The 25,499-nt window shown below is 45.6% G+C and overlaps 1 protein-coding gene across 1 annotated transcript in view; it reads left to right on the top strand.

Moving 5' to 3' along the window:
• The window catches only part of ngfra (nerve growth factor receptor a (TNFR superfamily, member 16)), a 35,079-nt gene extending 18,112 nt beyond the window's left edge, over positions 1-16,967 (top strand). The window contains exons 5-7 of the mRNA XM_061846469.1: positions 6,937-7,180; positions 8,970-9,193; positions 16,912-16,967. Of these exons, the coding sequence (XP_061702453.1) occupies positions 6,937-7,180; positions 8,970-9,193; positions 16,912-16,967 (524 nt within the window). The remainder of the gene's footprint in view (positions 1-6,936; positions 7,181-8,969; positions 9,194-16,911) is intronic.
• The last annotated feature ends 8,532 nt before the right edge of the window (positions 16,968-25,499 follow it).

Genomic DNA, 25,499 nt, shown 5'->3' on the forward strand with positions numbered 1-25,499 from the left:
AAATCACACTTTGGGGCAATTTCGAGTGTCCAATTAATGTTGCATGTTTTGGGGATGTGGGAGGAAACCGGCGTGCCGAGAGGAAATGCACACAGGCACAGGGAGAACACGCAAACTCCACACAGGCGGGGCCGAGATCGAACCCGGGTCCTCAGAACTGTGAGGCAACGCTTTACCAGCTGAACCACCGTGCCGCCTGGTTAGAACTTGAGCGGCAGTATTCTGGTCTCTAGAGACAATCACAAATTTTCTTACAAAATACACGCAGTATGAAATACGATCTTCTAGTTCGAGTCGGCACTCAAGCAGCAGTATTTTCGACCTGTTGGGGGGGTTTTAGTTACACACACTTTCACTGGATGAAACTCATTACATCATATTTTATTATTATTTTTTTTTAAACACCTTAAAAACACAACGTGCTCAGACCCTAAACGAAAACGTTTGTCTGTGACAAACCACACGATTCACACGTCAACAAAAAGCCCACCAGGCAGGCTTTAAAGACCTGTCATGAATACGGCAGTCCACCATCGTCCGCCAATGACCAGAAAATATGGAAATAGTGTCATTTAGGAGATTAATTAAGATTTCGGGAGTGAGTGGTCTCCCATCCAGCAGGTGCTGCGCGTACCCCCCCGACTTTCCCCTTCATTTCACTTTCGCCTCTCTTGGCCGGTGCCCATTGAGCATCCTCAGCTAATTAAGAACCTGGACAGCAGCTGGTCTGTTCATCAACACTCCCTTCCTCTGTCCACCATCCTTCCTCTGGAAAGGAAGCTGGGATGCGGCGAACGAGGCGTCGCCGCCACAGAGGGGCGAGTGTTCTCGAGGGGTTGGGGGGTGGGGATGGGGGGGTTAGGATAAAGATGTCATTGTGCGGCCCGATGAGGAGCTCCACACAGGACCTTCCCTGGTCCACGCCCTGACGATAAATTGGTCTCGCTGGGCAGTTTCGCAATCAGGCAAACGCCCAATGAATAGATGAACTCGCATTGCGGGCCCACTGAGATGTGCGGTCAGGTCCGCTTCAGTAAAGTTCGACAAGAATAAATTGGACCAGCATTTACTTGGGCTCTAGGGGGGAATATGGGCCCTTTGGTCCCCATAAAATCGGTGACAGAGTTGGTCTTCAATGCAAAAAGTATGTCAGATTTGCTTCTGATTGGTGTGGTTGGACTCTGCCAAGGCTTCTCTTCGTCAGAGAACCAGAATTTCTGTTGAAGGGTTCCGGGTTTGTGGCCTCAATTTTACACCTCAGTTTTTTTTTTTGCCTATGATGTTGTTCTTCATCAACAACTCTCATTAGATTGAGAATCAGCACCTCCAAGCCTGAGTCCATGGTCCTCAGTCTGAAAAGGGGCCCTGCTAAAAAAATTCTATCGAAATTCTATAGATATCTATACAATTCTAGAGAATTTGTACAGAACAACTTGTTCTGTAGAACGTTTGCTGTGATTTTCTATAGAATTTTCTACAGAACAAAAATGTTTCTCAAGAAATTCTATAGAACTTGGGTCCTAAAGTTCTATAGTTCTTTAGAAAAGTTCTATAGAAAATTTTTACCAGCGGGGGTGACGGACATTCTCTGGGTCGGGGGATGAATAGCGAGCGAGAATCTCAACATCTTCATTTCTGCGACCTACTGTTCTGCTTCCTGTTGTTTCTTTAGTGCCACCATCTCTCATCCGTACATCACCGGCCGGCCTCACTACTGTTTTATAAACTTTGCCCTTCATCCTAGCGGAGACTCTTCCGTCACATAGATCACCAGACACCTTCCGCCAACTGTTCCACCCCGCTTGGACCCGTTTCTTCACTTCCTTACCACACTCACCATTGCTCTGTATTGTTGACCCCAAGTATTTGAAGTCCTCCACCCTCGCCATCTCTTCTCCCTGGAGCTTCACTCTTCCCCCTCCGCCCCTTTCATTCTGTTTTACTTCGGCTAATCTTCGTTCCTCTCCTTTCCAGTGCGTGGCTCCATCTTTCCAATTGTTCCTCTGCCTGCTCCCTGCTTTCACTGCATATCGCAATATCATCTGCGGACATCACGCTCCAAGGGGATTCCAGTCTAACCTCATCTGTCAGCCTATCCATTACTACCGCAAACAAGAAGGGGCTCAGCGCGGATCCCTGATGCACTCCCACCTCCACCTTAAATTCTTCTGACACACCTCACCGCTGTTCTGCTGCCGTCATACATGTCCTGTACTATTCTAACATATTTCTCCGCCACACCGGACTTGCACATGCAGTACCACAGTTCCTCTCTTGGTACTCTGTCATAGGCTTTCTCTCGGTCAATGAAAAAACATTGTAGCTCCTTCTGACCTTCTCTGTTCTTTTCCACGAGCATCCTCAAGGCAAATAATGCATCTGTGGTACTCTTTCTAGGCATGAAACCATGCTGTTGCTCGCAGATACTTACTTCTGTCCTGAGTCTATCCACAACTATATTCGATTACTACCTTGGTCACATAAATAAAACTTCTTAAGCCAAGGCATCATTGTAGCGCCGAGCTGCACACATGCAGAAAGACATGAACAGCGATGATTGTTAACACACCTTCACTTTATCCCATTTGCCGGCTTGTGTTACTCCGCTAATAGCATTAGCCGGCCGCGCATTAGCAGGATGATGCACGGGCCGAGCGCCGGAAACCTGACGAGGCGCGGCGAAAAGGTCACGAAACGGACGCCTCTCTCTGTTTTTTTTTCCCTCCCCCCCGGCCAATCAATAGCTTTAAATAGACGCGCGCGTGAGGCCTTGCTGTCTGCAAAAGATATTTTCTACCCGTTCTGTAAAGCGATCTGGCAGCCAGGCTAGAATGCCCTGTCATCAACCATCAGCGAGCGGCATCGTTTCATTGGTTGATATACAGTACCGAGCCGGCCGCTGCTCGTAGGCGCCCCCGGCAGGCAAGCCGGAGGTGGCGTTTCGTGCGGAGACAATGCAGCAAATCTTTTCCACAAGTGGAAACAGAAGAGAAGACAGATGATAAGTTTGGGACCACATCAGAGGGCGCGCACATTGCGATGCGTCGTTTGCGTGCTCGCCAAATTACACACAAGGAAAACGCGCACAAACCAGCAAACTCACAGCTCCTTGGACGAGACGGAACAGGGAAATGATAAAGCTTTTTGAAAGTAATAAATATCTTCCCACTGTCAGTCATATTTACATAAAAGTAGTTTGTGTTTGGAAGCACAGTGGCTCAGCTGGAAAGCGTTGGCCTCACACTTCTGAGGTCCTGGGTTCAATCTCGGACCCGCCTGTGTGGAGTTTGCAAATCCGTGCCTGTGTGGGTTTTCTCCGGCCACTCCGGTTTCTTCCCACATCTCAAAAACATGCAACATTAAATGGACACTCGAAATTGCCCCAAGGTGTGATTGTGAGTGCGGCTGTTTGTCTCGATGTGCCCTGCGATTGGCTAGCAACCAGTTCAGGGTGTACCCTGCTTCCTGCTCGTTGGTAGCTGGGATAGATTCCAGCACTCCCCGCAAGACTTGTGAGGATAAACGGCCAAGAAAATAAATGGATGGTCTGTGTTCTCTATTAAAAACTACAATAAAGGTCATTTAATTAGAATACTGTATTTATGAGCTAACACGTTTGGCCATGCAATACAAAACTGACCGTTTCCATAAAACAAATTTTTCACCCCACGAACTAATGAACTCAATTAACTGTCATGAAATGGATGATTTTGAGTATGTTATTAATGAAAAAACATCAGCCAATATGGGCCCATGCGTTTTTTCACCACAAAACATGATTTTGAGGTATACAGCTTTTTGTAACTCCCGCCATGAAAATCCTCTCGAGGGATTTGTTTTCGAGAAGAAGCAGGAAGTGACGTAAAGGGCAGCGGCGCCCCCAAGTGGACTCGTTTGTTTCCATTAGTTTTACCTCCGGGAAGGTAGCCCGTTGTTCCTTCGAGTTAGCCAAAATGCCGGCTCGTTGCATTGCTGGACATTGCTTAAACACTCGGGAGGATGGATTTAGCCGTCATAAGTTTGCAAGAGACCCGGTTTGTTGTGAAAAATGGATTGCACGGGTGCAGAGGACGAGAGCTTTGCGGGTTCCAAAAACAGGTAGGCAGTAATGCGGCCCGGCTCGACGGTGTTCAACAAGTACTGCGGCGGCTTTGAACATCCCCCGAAAAGCAGCACGGCTCGGCTCCATTATATGCCACCACGGCGCCGAAAATCAGCCACGAGGTGCCGCGTCAGGCTTTGGGGATGGGGGCGGCTCTGAAGAACCCACCCGAGAATGCCTCACTCGGCCGCGTGTGCGCATAAAGCGCATCGGCTCAACTGTGTTGCTCCGTACTGCGGCGTCTGTGAGCACCCCCCTAAAGCAGGACGGCTCGGCTCTGTCATAAGCCACATCGGCCGGCTCATCCGCGATGGCTCATCTCTGGCGCGGAAGTGCAAAAAAAAAAAGTGCAATTACTTTTTAAACCTCATCTTAGTGATGTTGTGAATGGAAGAACTAAAACTGTCTTCATGTTAAATTAACTAGTATTTTTCCTTAATCGTGTTGTGACTAAGCTTGACCAAGTTGCAAAGAAACTAACGTACAGACTTGCTCCTTAGAGGCGGTGATGATCATTTTTAATAGCGGAAGTACGGATATACAAACATTTTTTGATTAATCACTTTCTTCAAAATGGCGAATTCACCCATTTTGGGAACCTCACAGGTTGAGTTCTCGAAAAACTCCAAACCGGAAGATGTAAACCTCCTGGGATAAGCAAGAGGAAATTGGGATTTCAATTTGTTTTGTGTTTTCTGTAATCGATCCAAGCCACAAAAAAAAAAAACCCCAAAAAACCCAACAACATGTCACATCATTAAAGCGTAGTGTGAGCGTTGCCGCTTTTGGCTTTGAAGAAATCTTGGGAGATTTCACAGGGTTAATCCTTCCTGCTCCGCCTCGGAGCTAATGAGGAGCAGTCCCCCCCCCCACCCCGACCCCCACCAACCACCACCACCACCCGCCCCCGTCATCAATCCTCCTTCTCTCCAACCGCTCTCCAAGTAGAGGGTTCTGGCAGACCAGAGCCCTGAGGGGCAAGGAATCAGGAACAGGCCTGACAGCTTCACCGCACTGGACTTTAATGGCGAACGCCCGGAGTGCACATTGTGCTCCGGGAACATGAAAACTACGACCAATTATTAGTTGCGAAAAAAGGGAAGGCGGGAACCAGACATTCCCTCGTCCTCCTCAAGCCACCCACCCCTATCATGATCTATGGATCCATACGGTCCTGATCCAGGCTACAATTTTTTTGTGGGGGTTGGGGAGGGGCTAAGAGGGACCACTGAGAAACACTTTCTCTGTGCAACATCACAAGCAGAGCTCAAAAACAGCTGCGACAAAAATGTGCTGGGAGGAGAAAAAAAAAAAAGCGACTTCATCGAAGAACACTTTGATTGCGGCCATTATTTAGCAGACAGACACTTGTTGGCGGGCTGAATTTGCTGCTCTGCTGTTTCCTTGGGGAGAAAAAAAAAAAAACGCTTTGCTGTCTCACAGTTCCATAAAGAATAATAAAGTCTGCTTGGAACAGTTCGAGTCGGGTAAATTAAGTTTGTTTGCTGGTCAGAATGACATGAGGGCTGTATTTTTGTCATAAATCTAGTGTAACGCCGCTGGTTAGAGCTGCGTATCTAAAATTAAAGTAATCCTATGAACAGTTTTTTTAGTATTAAAACTGACAAACTTTAGTTATTACTCAAAACCAAGTTAATCATATGTTTGTTTTTTTAAAGCCCCACTGACATCCCGACATACATTCTAAAATAGATATTGAAATGAAAAATACATATTATTCACTTCATTGTCTTTACGAAAAAAAATAAATATGAGCGGAGAGCGTGTCATCCATGCGCAAAGTTGCGGAAGTCTCACTTGACATCCAAGTGGTCGCCATGTTGCCTGCAACGTCATCAGCAGGTGTTACACGTAGTAAACACGTAGTGGCAACTTCCTAAGGGACACGGAAGCTCTTTTCGAAGAAGAGAACATCTCACAATCGAGTGAAGTGACCGAGGCAATATTACCCTATCGTTTCAAGCAATTTTTAGATGATATGCGGATCACTTCCAACTAACAACAGACTCTCAGGCAGGATGTATGAGCCAGCCCGGCCGAAGCCGTGCTCGAAGGGCACATGAACACATTTAGAACCCCTGACTTAAGTACGCGGATCTTTTGTTACGTTATGAGAGGATTACACCCCCCCCCCCACAACTATTGTTATTTTTTTAGTAGCTCTATATACACTTACCTGTCATTTGGAACCCACAAAGCTCTCGTCCGTTGCACCTGTGGAATCCATTTTTCACGACGAACCGGGTCTTTTGGAAAAGTATGAAATGAATTTATCCTCCCGAGTGTTCGCACAATATCCAGCAATACAACGAGCAGGCATTTTGGCTAACATGAAGGAACAAAGATCTGCCTTCCAGCAAGTAAAACTAGCATAAGCAAACAAGACCGCCTGAGTGTGCTCCTGCGGACAACGTCACTTCCTGCTTCTTCCCCAAAACAAATCCCTCGAGACGATTTTCATGTCGGGAGTTACAAAAAGCCATGTACGTCAAAATCATGTGTGGTGAAAAAAACGGATGGGTCCATTCCGGCTGCGTTTTTTTTTTTAATTAAAAACATACTAAAAATCATGCTTTTCGTGTCAGTGGGGCTTTAAGAGGAAACGTGCAAAATCTTTTGAATGCAAAAAGTAATTTTGTAAATTTTGTGTGTGCTGTTTTTATAATATATGCCATCTGACGAATAGTAGTATATTATGTAAAACTGCTTTCTTGAATGTGAAACTAAGACTAATAAAAGTTGTTGGCACCGTCCCACTTATCCCTAACGTAAAAAAAATCTCCATTAAAAATCTGTTCGCTTCCCTGGCTCAGATCCCCTGCTGCCCACCTACTTCCCATCCATCTCCTCCGAGACGGAACCGACGTCGCCCGCGTTCACCAACTACTTCCTCCCGGACGGCTCCGAGGGCCCGTGGCCGGGCGGCGAGACCACCACGCCCAGCGCCGGCTCGCCGCGCTTCCTGGGCCACGGTCTCAACGAGAACCTCATCCCCATCTACTGCTCCGTCCTGGCCGCCGTGGTGGTGGGCCTGGTGGCCTACATTGCCTTCAAGAGGTCAGTTGCGTACCCAGACAAAAGGCACGAGAAAAGTAAATTTTCAAAAGGAGAGGGTTTCAAACTACGATTCGTAAACAACGCAAGGGTTTCAAGACAATGTCGAGGTTTCAAGTCAGGGATTTTCAAGGGTTTAGGATATTCAATTAAGGTTTTAAATGTGCCGTACGCTTTCAAATGAGATTTCTTTAAGTCTTCTGTGAAATTTTACATTTGCAGTTTCAAACTCGGGTTCTCAGCCAGGGTTGGGCTTCAGATTACAGGTTCAAGCCGTAGTTACAAGGACAGAACAGCAAAACAAAACAAAGTGCGACATACAAGATGAAAATGGTGGTTTTAGGGTGAATCATGTGTCCTTGGGCTGCAGGGTCTGACCTACTAATACTATAAACCTTTTCACAACAAAAACACTCAGCGCAAAATGCATTATGGAGGTCACACACACACACACACACACAAACACACACACACACACATGCGCACGCACACAGCCCCTTTACACACATTGATTATTTTGAAAAGTGCCAACCGGGGGAAACTCAAGTGCCACTTTTATACGGCTGAGGTGGGGCTAAGGGCGGTGCGGGGGGAGCTACCCACACAATCACGCAAACATGCGCACGTACATTGCATCTATTCCTCAAGAGGGAAGGGGGGGATCGTTTACATATTTACTAGCAGGGAAATCAAATGTTTGGGTGTTAATTTGACAGCAGAGCGCTCGTAAAGAGAAGCACATGGCACGCAAGCGCACGCCCGCTTTTTGCTGTTTTTCCAGCGTAAACATGCGAAAGCAAAGACAAACGGCTTCGGGCAAACGTGGCGCAGCACGTTATCATCGCATGTAAACGACATGATTGTTGCTAGAATAACAAAATCAACTACAGAACGTCCTGTTTTATTTAACAACGAAACCAGATAGTGGGGGGCGGGGGATGTCATCATGGTTGCCATGGAGACTGTAACTAGTGGAAGCAGGTATTTAAACAGATCGTTACCAGTTTTGTACTTTTGTAGTCATATAGAGTGGAACCTTGTTTCACAAACTCCCCAGTTCACCAACGACAGCAACTTTTTTCTACAAATATTCCTGCGGGGCGGGCGGGCCGTTTTCCAGCTCAGAATTAGGCTTCCAAAATGGGCTTTCAAGTAGTATGACTTGTGACTGAACGGCTCCATGTCAGAATCCCGCCTAGACGCGGCGCTAGGGTAATGCCGCGGCGCCCCGGCTGGGCCTGGGTGGGCAGGGGGTGTGGCGGCACCCGCTCGAGACCGGGACGGGGTGCGCCCGGACGATGGGCGCCCCCTCTCCGACCTTCGCACCGCATGTCCGTGGGGAGCCTGGTGCTAAATGACTTGCAGACGACCTGATTCTGGGTCAGGGTTTCGTGCGTAGCAGAGCAGCTCCCTCGCTGCGATCTATTGAAAGTCAGCCCTCAGTCCAAGTTTTTGTCGGCTGGGCCGGTGGTGGGCGGTACTGCCAGGGGGTTAGACCGGGAAGTGGGGTGCGCGAACAAGGTTTTGCTTTTAAAGCTAGCGTGAACCTTTTCAAACAGGTTTAATGTTCCAAAAAAATGGTTTCAGATTGAAAGTATGGTTTTAAAATACATTATCGTGATAGATTTAAATTAGGGTTAGGGTCTCAAGACAGCTGGTTAGGGTTTGAAACTTGGTTTAGGACCTGAAATGTGACGTTTATGGTTTTAAGAGTTAGGGTTTATCAGTTTCAAAGTGAATAAGGTGCATTGAAAGTAAGTACTGGAACTAGAACTGTCTCTGCGGTCCACAGGTGGAACAGCTGCAAGCAGAACAAACAAGCGGCCAACAACCGTGCGGCGGCGGCGGCAGCGGCAGCGACAAACAACCAAACGGTGACTCCGGAGGGCGAGAAGCTCCACAGTGACAGCGGAATCTCTGTAGATAGTCAGAGTCTACAGGAACAGCAACAGCAGCAACAGGCGCAGGCCGACATACAGGCTCAGCCTCCGTGGTCACACGCACAGGAACAGATAGGTGAGTGGCAGGCTGCCTTCAATACATGATACATCTCATCAACCAATAAATCAATCAAGCATCTGACATCTCTCGATGCAAGCATGGCCTCAACCAATCTTGTAGCCATCATAAAACACCCAACAACATCTCCACCGAGGCGACCAACAAACTGTATTTTCATACAACCAAGTGTACAATATTTGTTCACCCGGGCATCCAAAATTCACCCGACATGGATGCAACCAATTCTTCTTTTCCTTTCGGCTTGTCCCGTTAGGGGTCGCCACAGCGTTAAATCTTTTCCCATCTAAGCCTATCTCATGCATCCTCCTCTCTCACACCCACAGTCTTCATGTCCTCCCTCACAACATCCATCAACCTTTTCTTTGGTCTTCCTCTCGTAGCTCCATCCTTACCATTCTCCTACCAATTTCCTCACTCTCTCGCCTCTGGACATGTCCAAACCATCAAAGTCTGGTCTCTGTAACCTTGTCTGCAACACATCCAATTTTGGCTGTCCCTCTAATGAGCTCGTTTCTAACCCAATCCAACCTGTTCACTCCGAGCGGGAACCTCAACATCTTCATTTCTGCTACCTCCAGTTTCGCTTCCTGTCATCTCTTCCGTGCCACCATCTCTCATCCGTACATCATGGCCACTGTTTTATAAACTTTGTCCTTCATCCTAGAGCGGAGACTCTTCTGTCACATAGAACACCAGACACCTTCTGCCAACTGTTCCACCCTGCTTGTACCCATTTTCTTCACTTCCTTACCACAATCACCATTGCTCTATTGTTGAACTCAAGTATCTCTTCTCCTTGGAGCTTCACTCTTCCTCCTCCGCCCCTCTCATTCTGTCTTACTTGGGCCAATCTTCATTCCTCTCCTTTCCAGTGCGTGCCTCCATCTTTCGAATTGTCCTCCGCCTGCTTTCACTGCAGATCACAATATCATCTGTAAACATTGTGGTTCAAGGGGATTCCAGTCTAACCTCGTCTGTCTGCCTATCCATTACTATGCATATTAATGCAACCAATTACCATCATGCAACTTCTCTTCATCCAACATCCAGCACACCAACCATCCGACAAGCCTTCATCCAACCTTGCATCCATTCATTTCCCCATCTCTTATAGCCCAAAAGCTTACATTTTTCTACTTTTCCTCCCCCCGTCCACTGTTCCATATTAAGGGCACCACTATACACCAGGGGCACAAATTTAATAATTTCAATAAAGCACTTTTCTGGACACTGACAGTAAAACATATCTTGGAAAGCCTTGAAGTTTGTTTCTATGCTCAGCTGTCATTAACAACTTTCAGGGATTTGAGCTGTAAATTGTTGTACTTGTAACGGTAATAGTGACAGCTACTACAACAAACGCTCAATAGTGTGTTTTGAGTGCATCGGGTCAAATGTAGGACAGAAACGTGTCAGCTTGAGTGCGTTCAGTCTTGCTTAAATTCTCAATTCATTCAATATGTATGCGGAGGCTCGGCGCCAAGAGAGGTGCTTCTATTTAATGGAGAGGCGTGCCAGCCCCCATTATGCCGCACACCACACCAGCGCTTTTTATACCGCACCCCCCATCGAGCCTTCAGCGGTGACTCATGCAGGGGAAAAACCCTCTCTGCATGCTTACCGGTCTAGCCGGGCTAAAAGTGTTTGCGTCGTGACTGGCGACAGGGCTTTAAATTGGCCGGGGGAAAGGACTTCAAGCAAAGTGCAGGATTTCAAATTAGGCCTTCACGTCAGAGTCGGGCTTGCAAATAAGGGATGCTATTTATAAGCTTAATTTCGAAGCCAGGATTTCAATTTAGGGTAAAAACTTTCAAAACCAGTGTTATGGTTTCAAGACGGGAGTAGGGTGGAAAGGCAAAGGTTTGAGCTTCAAATTGGGATTTCACCCAAGTTTAGGTCTCAAGTCAGGTTTAGGGTTCCATGCACCTGTTAAGAGTTTTAAATTATGATTTCAAGACAAGATTAAGCTTTCAAGCAAAAGGTAGGGTTTCAAATGACAGTATTAAAGTGAGGTTTCAAGCCATGGATTCATCTCAAACGAGGGTTTTAAGACACTCTTCGTGTTTTGAATTTAGGATCTCAAAGCAGCCGTAGGGTTTCAAATGTGGGTTTTGATACGGTTGGGACTTGAAGACAATATTAGGACTTCAAACCAGGCTTATGGTTTTAAATTAGAATGTTTTGGGATTTTCAAATTAGTGTTTAAAGTTCCACGGAAGGGATGCAAATGATAGAATTAAGGTTAGAAATCAGGATTTGGGTTCCAAATGAAGATTTTTAGTATTATGTTCCTCCCATCGGTCTGTTCCTGTTATTTGGACTTGTGAGCATGAGTCATCCGGTAATGAGCGAATCCTCCACCTCGGCGTGCCAGCTCCCTTTTTTCTTTAACGGCGTTAATGCCAATTAGCACGTGCTAAACGCTAAACGGAGTTTGCACGCCGCCGTCCTGCGTCCTGTCACAGCTCTCGCCCGCTAATGAGGCCGGAGGCTCCAGAGGATTCCAGCGGTAAGGAGCAGCTCAAAGGAAGTCGATAAAACGTTCGTTTTGAAGCGTGGACTTGACTTCCCTTGCACTGGCATCAAAAATCACCTTTCATCAGTGAAATCACACGAATTGACAGTCATCTTGTGAAGGAAGCCACATTAACCAATAAAATACCTCAAAGTGCATAAGCAAGAGTTGGGCATCTTTTTTTTTTTTTTTTTTTTAAAGTAAAATGCGCTCCGGAGAGTTATTTTATAACGCACAAACAGGAAACATAAAACAACTACGGCGAAAATGTCAACGTGCAATACCTGGAAATAATCAGCGAAAACGAAAATGGACGGATGGAGCGAAGAGGAGACAGATGCGGCGAAGCAACAATAAAGGAGCTTCGGGAATAACGGATACCAAAAACAAAGAAAACGCAAGAGGAGAATTAACTCGGGAACTCAGCCCGACAGGATAAAGATGCTGAGCAAAAAAAAAATAAAAAATACACTAGAACAAAATACAAAGAGTATAAAAGAATGCCAGCTCTAAAACAACACACATATAAAAAGGAAAATAAACACGAGAACTCAGCAAAGGACTCCACTAACTGCACAAGTTATCCATCCATCCATCCATCCATTTTCTTAGCCACTTATCCTCACTAGGGTCGCGGGAGTGATGGGGCCTATCCCAGCAGTCAACAGGCAGGAGGCAGGGTACACCCTGAACTGGTTGCTAGCCAAATGCAGGTCACATCAAGACAGATTACAGTCCCACTCACAATCACACCTACGGGCAATTTAGAGTGTCCAATTAATGTTGCATGTTTTTGGGATGTGGGAGGAAACCGGAGTGCCCGGAGAAAACCCACACAGGCACGGGAGGCACATGCAAACTCCAAACAAGCGGGTGTGGGATCAAACCCGGGACCTCAGAACTGTGAGGCCAATGCTTTCCACCTGATCCACCGTGCTGCCACTGCACAAGTTAGTGAGACAAAGAAAAAAAAAAAAAACCCAAACTGATGGGACAGAACAGAAGCTTACCTCGACCCTACCCAAGCTGGAAACCCAAAGCCATCCACGAAAAACTCATTTGAAAGCTAAAACCTTGTTTGAAACACTGAAAAGCTGTTATTTGCAAACCTGAAGTCCTTGACACCTTACTTTGGAACCTTAACAAGTTTCAAACCTCGACCGAGACTTGAAACCCTCGTTTCCGATGTTCAACCTTGTTATAAACGCAAAACCGAATTTGAAACGAGTCGAAACCCTACATTTTGTCTAAAACCATAATCCATGGGCCATAATCCAAATTGAAATACATAACACCTTAATTTCAATAACCCTGCCTTGAAAACCTACCATCCATCCATCCATTTTCTTAGCCGCTTATCCTCATGGTATTTGCAGGAGTGTTGGAGCCTATCCCAGCAGTCAATGGGCAGGAGGTGGGGTACACTCTGAACTGGTTGTCAGCCAATCGCAGGACACATTGAGACAAACAGTCGCGCTCACAATCACACCTAGGGGCAATTTAGAGTGTCCAATTAATGTTGCATGTTTTTGGGATGTGGGAGGAAACCGGAGTGCCCGGAGAAAACCCACGCAGACACGGGGGAGAACATGCGAAATCCACACCCAGGACCTCAGAACTGTGAGGTCAACGCTTTCCAGCTGAGCCACCGCGCCGCTTTTTCCAATGATGACGAGAATAAAAATATTGGAATATACAAATATTAGACAAAGATAAACAGGTGTCCTACTGCAAGAAGAAACAAAATAAATGAAAAGCTTCCGTGACAGCTCGTTTATCGCTGGCTGTCATTCAGGGTTGCGGGTGTACCTAATGTTGTGTCCTGCGGCTGTACAGTCACGCGCGGGGACGATGACTCACTTTCACTGTGACGGATTTTAGTTGTGCTTCAAGCTGCTGCTAAACCCCCCCCCCCCTCCCCCACCGGCTGATGACCAAAGAATCGCACGTTAAAGCACTAACGACATTTTTTTGGAAATGTTTCAATGGTCAAATGAATGACGTAGAAAGTACATGAAGTGTAGTAACACTGCAATGTGGGAGGTTGCCGGAGAGACCAACGCGTGATGTCGTATTTTAATTATGCACGGCTATCATAACAAGCAAGTGTGTTTTGTTTCCTTTTAGTTTGATTGTCAGCCAGCAAGCAATTGTCGTGAGGATGGCGGGGGGAGGGGCGGGCGGTGAAAGAGTAGCGTCACAAAGCTTCTCTTCGAGTGAGCTACTCGGAGGTGGGTCGTATTGATCGCCAGGAAGGTGCAGCCGGCGGCCCGATTGTTGTTGTTGTTGTAGCTCGAGCTCGAGTCCCTCTCTGGCAACGACTTGGCTTATTTGGCATTCTATAAATCAGCTCACCGAGGCCTTTCGCATCATCATTCATCAGATCCCGCGGGGCGACGTCCCCGAAAGTTCGGCTCAGGAGCTTCCGCAGAAAATTCAACTCATAAAGTAGAATCGTAAAGAGTTCTTTTTTCGTTATTAAAAAACACATTACAGTCATTTTACGACTTTGCGAAGTTTCTGCATCAACACCGACTACCCTTAAAAACAGAAATACTAAATGATTCAATTAAAATGTATTGCACATCATTTGATCGGTTCTTCCACTTAAATGTTTAAAAATGAACATTTCTCAAAAAGTGCAATGTAAATATGCTCTGAAAAGATCATTTAAAAGTTATTTTGCACAGATTCCTTCAATGCCCAACAGAGCTCCTGAAGCTTGTTTCACTAATATAATATAACATAACATACCGGGAAATTTGGCAGATGTCTAACGTGAGTCGCCCTGCAAAAAAATCCTCAAGAACCCAAACCTTGAAAGACGAGCAAATCTGCCATTTTAGGTCAATTTTGGGCATTTTCAGGGGTCCTTCGAAAACAATGACCGAACCCGGATTCTTTTAGTGTCGTAACATGAAATTTAATTGGCAAAAAATAATTCTTTATTGGTGCTACTCTTGCTTAACAACGTGAACTTTGGTCAGCAAGTCTATCATGAGGAGTCCCACAAAAAAGTCTCAAGAAGTGAGACATCAAGACAAAAATCTTTTTCATTTAAAAGTAAACTCATCCTAAAGATCCTGTCCAATTTGTAACAGGTATGCTAGCCAAACGGGCGGGGGCTGAAATGGGAGGAATTTTCGTTTTTCTCATTGCATGTGGGGCGAGCATGGGGGCAAAGTTTGATGAATTGCCTTCAACCAAAAAACTCAGTCAACACTGGCAACGGTTTGGTTTAGCACCACGAAACGAACGGGACTCGCGCTGCACAGCTTCCGAGGTACGATGAGAGTATAAGACAAAATGACAGCAAAATTCAGTTAATCGTATTTTTTTTGGAACAATAATCTGGGTACCCGGTGCAGGACTCTAGTAATGTCGAAGGCACGGATGAATGAATGAATGACAATCCAACTGGGAAGCAGACAAAAGAAGCCTTCACACGCACGAAGGTTTGCGCGACTCCTCTTCGGCAAAAGCGTGCATTGATAAAAAAACGCCTCGGCATTCCGCAGGGGGTTTCCATGGCGTCGGCCTGTTGGCAAAGCAGGTTAAGAGCTTTGCGAGGGGGGGGGGGGGGGGACAGATTTGGATTCCCATCCGTGTCTGGCTAATGATGCCACTTGAAAACGTTTGAAAAGAGCGAGTGATAACGCTATTAAAATACCTCGATCTAAGGCTAGCAAAGGAGTAATTCATCCCCTATGTCAAGAACAGGAACGACTTGAGCATTTTGCTGAGAGACAGAAGGAAGTATGGAGTTGGGATAACGGAGCACTCTTTCAATTACATACAGTAAAAGCTGCTCTTTAGAGTGCTGACGGCAGAGAAGGAGGAGAAGGTTGAGGAGGAGGAGAACAACGAGAAGGAGGAGAAGGAGGAGAGGGAGAAGAAGAGGAGGAAGAGGAAGGAGGAAGAAGAGGAGGAAGAAGAGGAGAAGGAGGAGAAGGAGAAGAAGGAGGAGGAGAAGGAGGAGAAGAGGAAGAAGAGAAAGAAGAAAAAGAAGAAGAAGAGGAAGAAGAAGAAGAGGAGGAAGAAGAAGAGGGGAAGGAGGATGAGGAGGAGGAGAAGGAGGAGAAGGAGGAGAAGAAGAGGAAGAAGAGGAGGAAAAGGAAGAAGAAGAGGGGAAGAGGAAGAAGAGGAGGAAGAAGAGGAGAAGGAGAAGGAGGAGGAGGAGGAGGAGGAGAAGGAGAAGAAGGAGAAGGAGAAGAAGAGGGGAAGGAGGATGAGGAGGAGGAGAAGAAGAGGAAGAAGAGGAGGAAAAGGAAGAAGAAGAGGGGAAGAAGAGGAGGAAGAGGAAGAAGAGGAGGAGGAAAAGGAAGAAGAAGAGGGGAAGAAGAGGAGGAAGAAGAGGAGGAGGAGAAGAAGAAGAAGGAAGAAGGAGGAGGAGGAGAAGAGGAAGAAGAGAAGAAGAGGAAGAAGAACAAGAAGAAGAAGAAGAAGAGGAGCAAGAGGAAGAAGAAGAAGGAGAAGAAGAAGAGGGGAAGGAGGATGAGGAGGAGGAGAAAGAGGAGAAGAAGAGGAAGAAGAGGAGGAAAAGGAAGAAGAAGAGGAGGAAAAGGAAGAAGAGGAGGAAGAAGAAGAGGAGAAGAAAAATGAGAAGGAGGAGAAGGAGAAGGTGGAGAAGAAGGAGAAGGAGGGGAAGAGGAAGAAGAAGAGGAGGAGGAGGAGGAGAAGGATAAGGAGAAGAAGAAGAGGAAGAAGAAGAGGAGGGTAAGGAGGAGGAGGAGAAGGAGAAGGAGGAAAAGAAGAAGGAGAAGAGGAAGAAGATGAGGAGGAAGAAGAGGAGGAACAGAAGGGGAAGAAGAGGAGGAAGAGGAAGAAGAGGAGGAGGAGAAGGAGGAGGAAGAAGAGGAAGAAGAAGAGGAGGAGGAAAAGGAAGAAGAAGAAGAAGAAGAAAAAGAAGAAGAAAAAGAAGAAGAAGAAGAAAAAGAAAAAGAAGAAAAAGAAGAAGAATAAGAAAAGCTGTTCCTTAGCCAGGTGGTCCTGCACCGGATGCTCTTTAACCTCCTGCCTGAGAGGAGCGGATGGAAGTGTGTGTGTTGTGTGTGTGTGTGAGTGTAGGGGGAGTGTTAAAGGTAAAAAAAAAAAAAAAAAAAAGATGCTCACCAACTCTTAAATGAAATTACCAGCACAAATGATTGACATATTATACAAGCTGGAGTGTGACATCTTCTCCTTTTTTCCCCCCCAGCAGTGGTCAGCGTGGACGACGGTCCCGAGCTGGTCACACCCCCTCCCAAAGTCTGAGCAAGGAGAAGAGGAATGCCACTTAAAACGGTGATCCTTGACCGGGGGGGGGGGGGCACACGGACTTGAAATTGGCCCCCAAAGACTTGCTGTAGATGGTCCCCTTTTTGACTCTTCATCTCTGCATGCAGAGTCTCATAGAACCACGTGCCTGGACTCTTAGCGTATCCACTCGTGTAGATAAGGAAAAAGTCCATCTTAGCAAATACTCCACGAGCTCATTTTCCCAACTAACCATCCGCTCCGTGATGAATTAGCCTTGAAACCCACCCGTGCCTGGAAGGTCCAATTTTTTTGGGGCGACACAAACATCCCATTGTTGCGGTGACCGAACGACTTCTGCTAAACTTCCTCATTCGGACCTTCTGCGGGGCCCAATTTTCATTTTTCTGTAACGCTGACTCAGCAAGGTCCCTTTTTTTTTTTTTTTTTTTGCTGAACGAGCGATGCCTTCAGATGCGGCGTGACAACAGCGGTGACCCTGAATGCAGCATTGTGCTTTTAATCGAGCGGACCCTCGGAAGGTGAACGCGATGTGGTAAAGGACTCTCTTTGACCTTTAAAAAGTTTCATACTTTTTAAAATAGTGCACATGTACAGTCATAGGTACGTAACGTGCAGCTAACCTTAGCTTTGAGTTGAATATCCTTTATTGTCATTTTGTGTCGCAAAATTTGACGGTACGGTACACAACATTTTTGACGAATACCACTTTTGAGCTTTTTGAAGTTTATTCTCTGTACGTAAAAAACAAAATTTACAGTATTTAGTGGTCCAAATGGAAGGAACTAGCTCGGTTGCGCGATTTTTGTGCAAAAATCTGAACAATATCGTCCACCAGATTTGCCTATAGATGCCACTAGGTGGTGACAAAGAATTTTTTAAATAAATGAAATTCCTCAACTCTATTCAACATAGTTCCTTGGCACACCTTGTGTCAGGTGTTGAATTTGAAATGATTGACTTTTGCCCCCTCTCCTACGCTACTTCGGAAAACCTCGACTTCCGGCAAAGTAAAGATGTTAGCATGAATAAACGAAAATATTTTTGCTAAAATCGGGAGGGAGAAGTCAATGTTCCTTGCAAAACTATGAAACCCAATTCTGGATTCCAGCCACTACCTCTGATTCTACGACCAAAGTCAGACGATATGATGAAAATCCTTTTGAATCTGTATTTCGTGTCGGTGCTTTTCGTAGAGAACAAAACCCTGGGGGGGGGGGAGAAAAAATTACACCAGATCCCAACGTTCTGGTACAGTACGGGAATATATATTTTTTTTTTTGTACAGAAAATCCGATTCGTGGCTGCCATTTATGTTTGATCGACAGGGATGAAACATTTATCTCGACGCCGTCATCGTCCACAGTACGGCGTGTCCATTAGCGAGACGCGGTGACAAGCAGGTAGCGATTTGCACTTAGTTTCGGCATCCTCGACCCACTCCTCACATGTGTGTGTGTGTGTGTGTGTGTGAGACACTCTTCACGTCATATCCACACAAGCAGCTGACATTTACCGTACGGACACGCTGCTATGAAAGACTTCACCTCAAAGGCAACCTTTTACCACTTTAATGTCAACCCCCTTCAGTGACGTATATAAATACGCTTTTAAAGAGCAACGACGAAAATTGCGCCATAATACACGTTACGGTATTAGTATAGTACGTCACAATGCATTTTAGCCTCCCATTTGTACTGGGTTGTTTTTGGAGTTGTTGTCTTTTTTAGACAAATTAAATGTAAATTGAGAGAAAGTCAGATAGTAGTGTAATTACAGTGAACGCCGCGGGGGTTTGGTTCCAGACCCACCCGCCGCAGTTTTACCGACTCCCGCACACTTTATTGGCACACGATCGCTCACGCAGTTCTTGAAATAAAAAGACAGCGAGCGCTTGCTTCAAGCTAGTTGCCGCTCCCAGTTGAAGGTTAATGAAAACCTGCTTAAAAAAGAAACATTTCATAACCCAACCAGAAAGTCTGCTAGCTTAAAATTAAGAAAATATGTTACAAATTCGTCACTGATGGTGTAGTGGTACACACGGCAGACTTTGGTGCCGGCAGCGTGAAATCACTTCCCGCTCAGTGACGGTGTCGCTATCTGCCCTGTGACTGACCGGCGACCAGTTCAGGGTGTAGTCCGCCATTTGCCTGATGTTAGCTAAGATAGGCTCTGCCACTCCCGCGACCCTTGTGAGGACAACCAGCTTGGCTAATGGACACATTACCAAATTGCAAAGCTTCAAACAACCTCTACTTTAACACACACGGAGTAACAACATAAACAGAGCATATGACAATAATCAAAAGCATATTCATGCTGCTTTGTGTGGAACAATGACTATTACTGGATGGAGCTCCGTTGGGGACCTTTTCTGCATGCTTTTGATTTCACTCTTCCAGCGCTTTGACACATGCTACTTCACTGAAGTCACGCAATTACAAATTTGGACTCGCCTCTCCAGTACACTGTGAAACCCAGTCTGTGATATAGCCAGGGCGCAAACGATGAACTCCGATACATTACGTAAATATACAAACGAGTACCGTAATTCCCGGCCTACAGAGCGCACCTGGTTACAAGCCTCAACGAGTACATTTGTAATGGAAATACCATTTGGTACATACATACGCCGCAGCTGTGTAAAAGCCGCAAGTGCCCACATTGAAACAAACATTGAAACGTGAGATATTTACAAAAAAAAAAAAAGGCACATAAAAAGAGTTTAATGCTAGCGTGGTGCTCGCGCTAGTGCTAAAGCTAGTGCCAAGCTAAAGCTAGTACTAATGTTAGTGCCGCGCTATCGCTAACAGGGCAGGTTAAAATAAAACTTAACGGTAAATATCACTGAGACATGCCAGTAACACAGCAGCAACAATCTACGCAGCGCTAACAGCTAGCACTAATGTTAACGAGTACATTTGTGAAGGAAATACCATTTGGTACATACATATGCCGCATTTGTGTAAAAGCCGCAAGTGCCCACAATCTCCGCGCCGCTAACAGATAGCACTAATGTTAGTGCCGCGCTAGCGCTAACAGGGCAGGTTAAAATAAAACTTACCGGTAAATATCACTGAGACGTGCCAGTAACACAGCAGCAACAATCTACGCAGCGCTAACAGCTAGCACTAATGTTAACGAGTACATTTGTAAAGGAAATACCATTTGGTACATACATATGCCGCATTTGTGTAAAAGCCCCAAGTGCCCACAATCTCCGCGCCGCTAACAGCTAGCACTAATGTTAGTGCCGCGCTAGCGCTAACAGGGCAGGTTAAAATAAAACTTACCGGTAAATATCACTGAGACACGCCAGTAACGCAGCAGCAACAATCTACGCAGCGCTAACAGCTAGTACTGTTAGTGCCGCGCTATCGCTAACAGGGCAGGTTAAAATAAAACTTACCGGTAAATATCACTGAGACACGCCAGTAACACAGCAGCAACAATCTACGCAGCGCTAACCGCTAGTACTGTTAGTGCCGCGCTAGCGCTAACAGGGCAGGTTATAATAAAACTTACCGGTAAATATCACTGAGACATGCCAGTAACACAGCAGCAACAATCTACGCAGCGCTAACAACTAGCACTAATGTTAATGAGTACATTTGTAAAGGAAATACCATTTGGTACATACATATGCCGCATTTGTGTAAAAGCCGCAAGTGCCCACAATCTCCGCGCCGCTAACAGCTAGCACTAATGTTAGTGCCGCGCTAGCGCTAACAGGGCAGGTTAAAATAAAACTTACCGGTAAATATCACTGAGACACGCCAGTAACGCAGCAGCAACAATCTAGGCAGCGCTAACCGCTAGTACTGTTAGTGCCGCGCTAGCGCTAACAGGGCAGGTTATAATAAAACTTACCGGTAAATATCACTGAGACATGCCAGTAACACAGCAGCAACAATCTACGCAGCGCTAACAACTAGCACTAATGTTAATGAGTACATTTGTAAAGGAAATACCATTTGGTACATACATATGCCGCATTTGTGTAAAAGCCGCAAGTGCCCACAATCTCCGCGCCGCTAACAGCTAGCACTAATGTTAGTGCCGCGCTAGCGCTAACAGGGCAGGTTAAAATAAAACTTACCGGTAAATATCACTGAGACACGCCAGTAACGCAGCAGCAACAATCTACGCAGCGCTAACCGCTAGTACTGTTAGTGCCGCGCTATCGCTAACAGGGCAGGTTAAAATAAAACTTACCGGTAAATATCACTGAGACACACTAGTAACGCAGCAGCAACAATCTAGCGCAACGCTAACAGGGCCGGTAAAAGTCACTTCCTCGGCACATATATTCCACCGGTCTCATTCTTACTTTTTTCTGCTCGAGTCCCCCCTTGCGGCCGTTAGAAAAAAATGCACAAATTAGCCGCATCGCCGCATAAACCGCATAGTTGAAAGCGTGGGGAAAAGAGTTGTGGAAATTACGGTACTATCTATCGCAGTATAGCTAACCTGTCCAGCAATGCTAGCGAGCGTGCGGTCAAACTAGTGGGCTAACACAATGGAGGGTGAGTCTTTAAATGGGTGACATGGCTGCCAACTTATCCAAGCTGCTCTTTTATATCTAACGTTGATTTGTGATTCATGCATGGCTGTGGACAACTTGGAGGCCAGCGAGTTGCAGCCACGTTGCATGCGCGCACACGCGAGACGGAGATATGAATAACACTCCTGTCGAGAGGCAGCGTGGGCATGATTCATCCCCGTCCTGGCTGTGGCACTCAAGCAGAAGCTGTTACGGTGTTGAGTGGAGAGCCCATCTTTAAAAAAAAATAATAATAATAATAAACATACCACTGCCGCCGACAGCTTCAAAATATTTTATCTGTGGCTCAGCTACTTGTGGTGTAAAAACGTGATCGTTTATAGAAATGGCAGCAATAAACGAATGAGGAGCTTTTTGAAAGACGTCGCTCAAACTTTGTGTCAAACTGCGTTCAGCAACCTTAACATAACCATTTTTACAAAATGACTTGAATGTGGCAGGAAAAAAGTTACATTTTTTTAACCAGATCCGTATCAGATTTTTACATGTTTTTCCTGTGCTTGCCTCCTTCGCAAAATCTCGCAGAAATTGTCAGTGAAGTTTTCACGTAGCCTTTGCCCTCCGATACCGATGCTGGATCTTGGCGCCTAATTGTGGACGACGATGTTGTCCAGGGGTCACCAACGCGGTGCCCACGGGCGAATGGTAGCCCGCGAGGACCATATAAGGCGCCCGTGAGGTATGTTCTAAAAATACCATAGGCCACAAATTGTTACTATTATTTGTGCTATAAATTCTGAATCTGACTTGCTTATGTAAAGTAAATTTTAAAATACATATAATGTCATGTACTGCATTCAATTAAAACAAAAATATTTTATGTAGGTGTAATGAACTGACTTGCCGCAAACACGTCACGTCGCCCTTCATACGATCAGTGCTCACAAAGTAGCCCTCAGCCTCAAAAAGGTTGCTGAGCCCTGATGTTGTCCCTTTGAAGTGAAATTCTTCTTAACGAATACGAGATTCATGAAAAATCATCATCTGAGGAAAGAAAACATGTCAAAACATGTCTCAAAATAATCCTAGATCTTAAAATATGTCCTAAATCTTTAATAAGTTTCCTCTTACCTAAAAAAAACAAAACAAAAATTTTTTTTTGACATCCTGGCAAAGTAATTGGACATACCGTAATTCCCGGCTTACAGAGCGCACCTGGTTATAAGCCTCACCCAGTAAATTTGTAACGGAAATACCATTTGGTACATGCACAGTCCGCAGCGGTGTAAAAGCCGCAAGTGCCCACATTGAAACCGACATTGAAACACGAAATAGTTCCAAAGAAAGACGGTACACGGAGAGTTTAATGTTAGTGCCGCTGCGCTAATGCTAATGCTAGCGCCAATGCGCTAACCCTAGCGCCATCGCGCTAACGCTTACGCTAGCACCGCCGCGCTTAAAGGCCGGCCTTTTAAAAAAAAAAAAAAAAACATACTAGCAAAAATCACCGAGACAAGGTCGTAACACACAAGCGCAGCGCTAACAGGGCCGGACCGTTAATAGTCACTTCCTCGGCACATATATTCGGTCTCACTCTTAACTTTTCCGCTCGAGCGCCCCCCTCGCGGCCGTTAGAAAAAAAAAATGCACAAATTAGCCGCATCGCCATATTAACTGCAAGGTTATATGAAAGCGTGTGAAAAAAGTCGCGGCTTATAGGCCGAAAATTACGGTGTACAGCAATCATCACGAAAACAAGTCGAGGTTAGCCACAAATGCTAGCAGATGACATTTTATCCCGCGTTGCCACTGACGCATTTCATGTCTTTGTGTTCCACATTTTTTGAAGCACTTCTAGAATATCGCACTCAAAGAGTCGCACCGCAGTGCCTGCGAACTTTGTCTTTTAGGTTTGTAGCCCCCCCCACCCCCCCTGTTTTATCTGAATGTGCATTTTGTTTACACGGCGGGGGAGTAGATAGAACGTGACACGTGACTCTTCACTCTGATCGTCTCCCATAGTGCAGTATTATGATTACGCGACCACAAAGGGATATTTGTCACTGTACTGACACACTAATGATGTACGATGCTTTGTGTAAATGTGAATTTCTTCCGAGTTGATTTCAAATATAAAAATGACAAAGTGATGATCTACAATAAAAAAAAAAAAAAAGAGGTTCTTGCATAATGAGTCTGCTGTGTGTTTTTCGATGGAGAAAATTCGAGCCAACATTGAGACGAAAACGCCATACTTGCATTTTTCTTCCGTCTCTGCTTTTTTGGGCAAATTCCCACAACCTCCCAAAGAGTCCAACGGGCCAAACCGCAGCCCAAACGACAAACACGTGTTCATTGGCATAAAGTATTGGAAACAGCTCTCGGCCCAATGCAGATGCGTTCATAAAACAGTGCAGCGGTACTTAATGTGTGGTGGATGGAGTTGTACAGTTCACGATTTTACCACAAATTTCAGATAAATTGCATCTACAAAGTTGTCTCGCGGTAATACGGTTGACTGGAATGATTCAGGCGAATCGAGTGTATCCTGCAGGAGTTTGGTGACTGACTCCTGAGCTGACGCATAGAAACTCAATGGACTCAGAAGATTCAATTAGATTGGGAGCGTGACTCAAGTCTCTCTGATGATTTAGTCAAAACGTGTCATTGACCAGAGTTAGTGGACTGATCAGAAACAGAGCTGATCAAGTTGAATTAGATGACTGACTCAAATTAGCAGGTTCACAGAAATATCCAAGCCTGAGAAGATTTGATTTATGGACTTGAGTTGCTACTGACTCGTACTAAGGGACTCATTGAGACACCGTGATTCAGTTGAATCAATTAATTGACTTCACTTAGCGGATTTACTGAAAAACCGCTGAGCCGGGTACTTTGTGCAGGGAATCAAGTTATCAGATTCACTGAGACCACTGTGGACTTGAATGATTCAGTAGAATCAAGTGTATCCTCCAGGAGTTGGGTGACTGACTCTTAATCTGACTCAAGGAAACTCAATAGACTCAGAAGATTCAATTAGATTGGGAGCGTGACTCAAGTCTCTCTCCTGATTTAGTCAAAATCATGTGATTGTCCAGAGTTAGCGGACTGATCAGAAACAGAGCTGATCAAGTTGACTGACTCAATTTAGCAGGCTCGCGGAAATATCCGAGATTGAGAAGATTTGGGTTATGGATTTGAGTCAGTACCGACTCGTACAAAAGGGACTCATGGAGACCCAATGGATGATTCAGTTGAATCAGTCAATTGACTTCAATTAGCGGATTTACCGAAAAACCGCTGAGCCGGGTACTTTGTGCAATGAATCAAGTTATCAGATTCACTGAGACCAGTGTGGAGTCGAATGATTCAGTTTAATCTGGTGCCGAACGCCAGTGAAAATGTCCACAGAAATGATTCGCTTGAATCAGATAGCCCGGCATCGCTTAAGAGAAGAAGTGTGCTGCAATACTTCATTTTTTATGTGTTTTGACCGAATCATGTCACACATCATCGATAACTGGGCAGCGGTTACATCTACCTTAAAACAATATTTTTCAAGGTAACCAAAGCTGACGTGTCGAGATGTGGTGAAAGCATGCGTCAAGTTCGGGGGATGACGCCGCAAATGGTTTTAGTCAAGAGAGTCAAAGCCACACATTAAGATGTCCTTCATCACGCTGAGTCAGCATAATGCCCTTCCACACGCGCAACATTCTCATCACTGCGGTAACACAGAACGTACCCAGCTGCAGATGTTTGGTCCCGTCTAAGATGTCCCGTACATGTTGAACCTGCCCCTCCCTCGCCCGCACCAAATGGACGACATAAAAACCCAGCGCAACAAACCCGTTGCGTCCACACACGTGCACGTAATGTGGGCAAGAGCGAGCGGGTCGTTCGGCTATACAACGGGATGGTGGATCGTCGCATATTTGATGTTTTTAATTTTTGCATGCTTTATGTGCAAGAGGGCAAAGTTAGTTACTGGAATAGCTTAAGAATATTAGGCATTAAAATATTTT

Source organism: Syngnathoides biaculeatus, chromosome 16 (assembly GCF_019802595.1).
Source record: "Syngnathoides biaculeatus isolate LvHL_M chromosome 16, ASM1980259v1, whole genome shotgun sequence".
Classification (NCBI taxonomy): Eukaryota; Metazoa; Chordata; class Actinopteri; order Syngnathiformes; family Syngnathidae; genus Syngnathoides; species Syngnathoides biaculeatus.